The sequence below is a fragment of the Dipodomys ordii genome, unplaced genomic scaffold, assembly GCF_000151885.1.
Source record: "Dipodomys ordii isolate 6190 unplaced genomic scaffold, Dord_2.0 Scaffold255, whole genome shotgun sequence".
In the NCBI taxonomy this organism is placed as follows: Eukaryota; Metazoa; Chordata; class Mammalia; order Rodentia; family Heteromyidae; genus Dipodomys; species Dipodomys ordii.
The window spans coordinates 377,645-383,767 of NW_012267471.1; the positions used below are offsets into that span (position 1 = coordinate 377,645).

A 6,123-nucleotide genomic window follows, 5' to 3' on the forward strand; every position below is an offset into this window, starting at 1 on the left:
CTGACAAGGGCACAGGATCAGAGCACAGGAGGTTGAACACAGAGGAAAGTTGGAAGACTATGATCAATGCACATAATACACATATACTGAGAAACCCAGAATCCCATTAATAGTTACATTAATAAAAAATAGGCTATCAGAAAATAAAGGAATAAAATCTGAAGCAATGAATCCATTCTTTGTATTAAAGGCAATTTGTGCTTAAAATACCATTATTTATTTTATTATTGCATAAATATCAACTGATGCCACAATTCAGACTCTCCAAGTATTAACTCGCCTTTTGTGACAACATTCTGAGCATGTGGAGGCAGCAGGAGGAGCAGCTGGGGCAGCCCAGACTCACACTTCAGCTTCCCTGGGAGGTTTCTGTTATGGCTTGTATCACTGTGGGAGGGATACTGCTACCCTGTTGACAGTAATAAGAGGCAGTATCTTCAGCCTCCAGGTCACTGATGGTGAGAGTGAACTCTAACCCAGATTGACTCCCACTGAACCTTGATGGAACTCCAGACTCCAAACTATCAGCAACATAGATCAAGAGTTTTGGAGCTTTCCCTGGTTGCTGCTGGTACCAGGCTAAACCATACCCAATGTCCTCACTGGCCCTGCAAGTGATGGTGGCAGTGTCTCCTAGAGACACAGACAGTGAAGATGGAGACTGGGTCATCTGGATATCACACTTGGCACCTGGAAACAGAAACATGAAAACAAATATCCACACTAATTATCAAGTTATAAGAAGGCATCCCTGAACAGTAAGCATCCTGGATCACACTGAGCTGTGTAAATCCCTAGCATTGTCCTTCTTTACCTGGGAGCCAGAGCAGCAGAATCCCCAGCAGCTGAACAGGGGCCCTCATGTCCATGCTGTGTGCTGACTTGGACTGACTGCTGCCTAATGTGAGCAGCCTATGAAGAAGTCCTGAGCACACTGGGCTGTGCCCTTGGTGCATGCAAATCAGCAGCAGAGTTATACACAGCTCTCCAGCTGCCTCATCTCAGCAACTCTGCACATTCTGAGTCTCAAGGAAATTAGGTCAGGCAAAAGAAAAAGTTTTAAACACAGAAGAGAATCACCAAGTTGCTTTCCTGTGATGTGAGCACAGGATCAAAGCTTCTTTTCTTCTTTTTCTTTAACTGAGTCAAGACTTGTTCACTGGAATGTTAGTTTCAGAAATTTACAAACAAATATTGCACAATATAAATTTGGCATTTCTTTATTATTATGCAGGACAGAAAGTTTTACAGTATCTCTGATTCACTGATAATATGTATGTGTCAATTTATCAGTACTGTTGTCCTGTAATGAAACCAATCCATGAAAGTGGAATAAGTGGAGCTGTTGTATTGATAAGAAAATGCCTGGACTTCTGTACTGTGCTGTTCAGCCTTATTATCTCCTTGATCTCTGAGTTTTTGTCCCAGGTGATCCATACAAGCACGTCCTTTCAGAGCCTTTCTCCCTTCATGTCTGAACAGCCTTCATAATTTTTACTGACCTAGAATTGTGTATCATTTTATATTTCCATTCTGAAGGTCCTCATATTATTCCTTCCGGCTTTAAAACATCTTTACCACAACTACTATGTTCAGAAGCAGAGATAGAGTCTCCTTAAAAGGGAGGATAAACTAAGGTTATCTTGAAGCCTATTTGTGTCCTACACCTACATATGTCCCCTCTGTTCAGTGGACTCTTCTAGTTCTGAGAAAACACTGTGCTGCACACTTGGGTTAAAGATATCAGGCCCAAGCAGAGTGAGTGTGTTGGAATCTCTGAACAGAGTCTTGAAATCAATAGAACATGGCAATGTCATCCATTTTGGGAGGAGGCAACATGGGAGAGCTGATTTTCTGTGCAAGTGAGAAATAGCATTGTTGACTCCATTGTAGGTGCTGAGATGGCGTGACCCAAGAGGACATCCATATTTGTTGGATTTGCCTGTGCAGCTGTCAGGGCTCAGGAAGTCACTATTGCATGGGATACAAAGTTGACTCATCTTATCCATGTTGTCACATTGTGAGGAATCTCTGAACAAATCTGGGGGTGGGGGCAGGGGTGTTTGATCTGATAATGTAAGTGACAGTAACACCAAGAGTTTCATATCACCCAGAAGAGTTGCTGATCATATGACTAAATTAATGAGGGAAAATTAGAACCAATATTCCTACTCTTGAGGTAAAAATAATAAATGAAAATATCATCTAATGTTAGTGACATATTTCAAAGATACTTTATACTGAATATTTAGTGGAAAAAAGAAAATCAGAAAATTTTTCTAAGAATTCATTTAATAATAACATAATTTTTGATGTGAGTGAAGTAATTACCATAAATTTACATATGTACACATGTATACATATGTATATATGAATGTGTACATATAAATATATGTACATATAGATGAATAGATGCACAAGTGAATAATTTTTTCTAATCTAGAAGTAATGATTCCTTAACTTTAATAACGGATAGCACCTTCATTAATTGACCTCATTTATTCTCTCATAAATAAAACCAGTGAGCTTTGTAGAACAGTTTATTTCTTTATCAAAAATAGGAAAAGAGGAAGATGAGTTTGGATCATTTTTTGTCACAAACTACAAATTCATTGTAGGTAGCATAAAGGAAGAGTGGAGAGAAATCAGCTAACAAGGAATGCTCAATTTTGAGCGTTTTTTGAATATTGAATAAATACCAAAGTATTCCATGAAATAAATTGTAAGTCCTTGGATTAGTAGTCATATTTTCACTAGGGATGTGATATCCATAAACCACCATATATTTCTCCACAAATCCTCGCAATTTCAAAGGAAAAAGAACAACTATATAGCAGAGAAATCCAACAGCCAACACCTTAATCTAGAATTGAAATAAAGATCAATAGTAATGATGTCCTGATAGAATATAGCAGCACTTCTGGACTTTTCTCACATATATCCATTACTGAGAGAACTTTGAGGGGAAAAAGGCACAAATCTAATCTGAGAGACATTCATCCACATGCTTAGTATGTGATCATCATGAGCAATAAGAACACAAAATTTAAGACCGAACTAAAAACCTGTTCCTTGGTGGTTTGATTATTGGGATGTGGTCTGACTACTTTGGTCTGACTCAACTGGAACCACATTCCTACTGTTCTCTGCTTTCCTAGAGGTTGAACTATAGGTGTGAGCCATTATGGCCATCATGACCATTAAAGTATTCTTTTGTTTGGAATTTTTGTTTCTTGAGATCATTCATCTACAGCCATCTCTTCACAAGTTCATAAACATGGTATGTACAGTGACTAAGCTTAAAGATTGAATTCACATGTCTGGTTAAGAGAACCTCAGTGACTTCAAACTGAGATCTTTTTGAAAATATAATGACATAGTAAGCTATATCTGTTAAAAAACAAAACCAAAAAGTAACACATACAATTTTTGACCACTGTTTTTATACTGCTACAGAATAAGAATACATGTAATTTCTTTTTTTAATTTTTTTATTTTTAAAAAACCCTACCATCTCTGACCTCCCATCTCCAAGAGTACACTTCCTTCACCCCACCTCCCCGCACTTCACCCACCTCCCCATTTCTTTTTAAATTATCATATATATATACATATATATATATATATATATATATATTGTAAAAATACTCTACAGAGGGGTTACAGATACATGAGTAAGGTAATGAGTACATTTCCTATCGAGCATTGTTATCTCCTCCTTTGGTTTTCCCCTACTGTCGCTTCCCTCCCCACTTCCCCAACTACTCCTTTTCCACAACTCCCCCAATGAAGTTGTAAAGTTTGGTTTCAATATAGCATCTTCTACATCTCATTGTTATAATGGGCCAATCTGTATCCTTATTTCAGCATTTTGTTATTTATATTACCCTCCCCAAAATAGAAAAATGTATATATAAGATGCAGGGCACCAGAATCAAATAGAGTGAAAACAGGGGTTATAACAAGGGGGAAGAACATACAAAAGAAACAAAACTATCACACATTACATTATAAATACATTAAAAAAACAGTAAGAAAGATAAAACCATTTGTGTCCCTATCTTGGGATTCATTTTGCTTACCATCATTTTACATGGTCATATGTACATAGCTTTTGAGCTTTTCTGCTTGTCCTAGACATATACTAGTCTTTGTCAGCATATATTAACTGTACAAGAAGGGTTTCATTGTGACATTCCACATAGTCATACAATGTACTCCATTAACCTCACACCCTTGATCTCTCATCCTTATCCCCATATTTCCCTTCTTAAAGCAGTTGCATGGGTTTTGCTAGCCTTTTTCATATATTCCACAGAAGCACTACAATAATCTTCACCTTCATAGAATTTCCTCCATTCATAGTCCTCCCTCCATAAAATGCCAACAGAGCCTATTTCATTCACTTTTCATTCATTTGTTTCATATATATATTAATTGTACCAAGGGCTTTCACCATGGTATCTCACCTGTGCATAAATCATATTTCCTTTCTGTTTCTTTCTGCTGGTTCTAGGGCTTGAACTCTGGGAATGACCAATGTCCCTAAGTATTTGTGTTCAATTCTATCTCTCTACCACTTACGCCACAGCTCCAGTTTCACCTTTTTTGTGGTTAATTGGAGATAAGAGTGTCACAGATTTTCCTGGCATGCTGATTTTGAACCACTATCCTTATATCTCAGCATCCTGAGTAGGTAGGATTACAGTATTGAGCCACAGGTGCCAGGTTACATATCATCTTTTAATCAGAACAACCCTCTCTATTAATCTTGCTTTTGGAGACATCAATGGTATTTTTTAAAGGATTGAACTCTTTCCATTGTGTTCTTTTCCTTTTTAATTTTATTTTAACATAAAATCGTTTAACTAGGGATACAGGGGGACCCATTGCAACAATGAGATGTACAAGTCATTATGTCGAAAAACAACGTTGGTGGGGGATGGGGGAGAATCAGATGGGGGAAAGGGGGCTAATATTGGAAGTGATGGGAAGGTGAAACAAAGAGTAGACAACAATGCTTGATAAGAAATGTACTCATTATCTTGCCCATGTAATTGTAACTCCTCTGTACGGTATTCTCACAATTAAAAAAATAGAATGCTTTACAGTTTAAAATAAATAAATAAATTAAATTAAATTTGAATCATAATTACATTGTGGATTTTTTACTAACATCGTAGGATATAAGATAAACTAGTTTTCCATTACTGAATAGCAGTGATTAGAACTCCATGATCATTTGGCAATATTTCTTTGATACTTGGCAGAGATTTCAGTTTACAATGAAGTGAACAGAAGAAACAGAAACAAAGGAAAATTCCAGAGAAGAATCACAAAGAAAAGTTAATACAGAAGCGTATTTGTATACTAAGATATGATTTTTGCCTACTTCTCTCTTCTACCCTTTTTGTACTCCTTCTGTATTGGGAGAAGGTTTGGGTTTTTGTTTCCCAATCCTAAGAAAGTATATACTCTTAGCCATGTGCAGGCTTCTTTCTCATATACCACTATCATGTCATTTTTTTCTCCATGAATCTAAGACCGACAAGGCCAAATCTTGGACAGATATTGATATGATCACAGCCAAGGGCATGGCTTGTCAGACACGCTACTCACCTTTCCTGCATATGTTCACTGCAATGGGTTTAGATTCAGCATCTTCCAAAGCAAACTGTCTACAAACAGTCATAGCTATTTGGAGTGAGAGCTTCCATATGTAATTGATGTACTGTAACAAATTGTTGCAAAAGATGAATTAATAAAGCAAACAGAAATGGCCATGGCCAATTTAAAGATTACAGGTAGAAAGTAATGCACAGTTCTAAAGAACTATCATTTTGAATCTGACTGACTTTATATAATAGGTAAGAATTACTTTCTCTCCCTTTGCTTGTGAACAGCTCAGCAAAAACAAAGGGAGACTGGTGCTCTTCACTAACAGAAATGGTAAAAATAGTAAAAAAACAAAAACAAAAAAAAAACAATGCTCTGCTACAAATGGATCCAGATTTATTTAATAGATATTGTGGTGTAATTCACGGCTCTGATTTGTGTGTTTGGTGATTTCCAACTGCATATAAATGATGGAATGAAAAACTTATATGTGTGTTCAAAAGATAG

General features: G+C 36.7%; 1 gene segment (V, D, J or C); it reads right to left on the reverse strand.

Moving 5' to 3' along the window:
- Nucleotides 1-245: 245 nt before the first annotated feature.
- Nucleotides 246-869, reverse strand: LOC106000980. The segment is given in 2 exon segments: nt 246-690; nt 815-869. Coding segments are annotated over 2 exon segments (396 nt in total).
- Between the last annotated feature and the right edge of the window lie 5,254 nt (nt 870-6,123).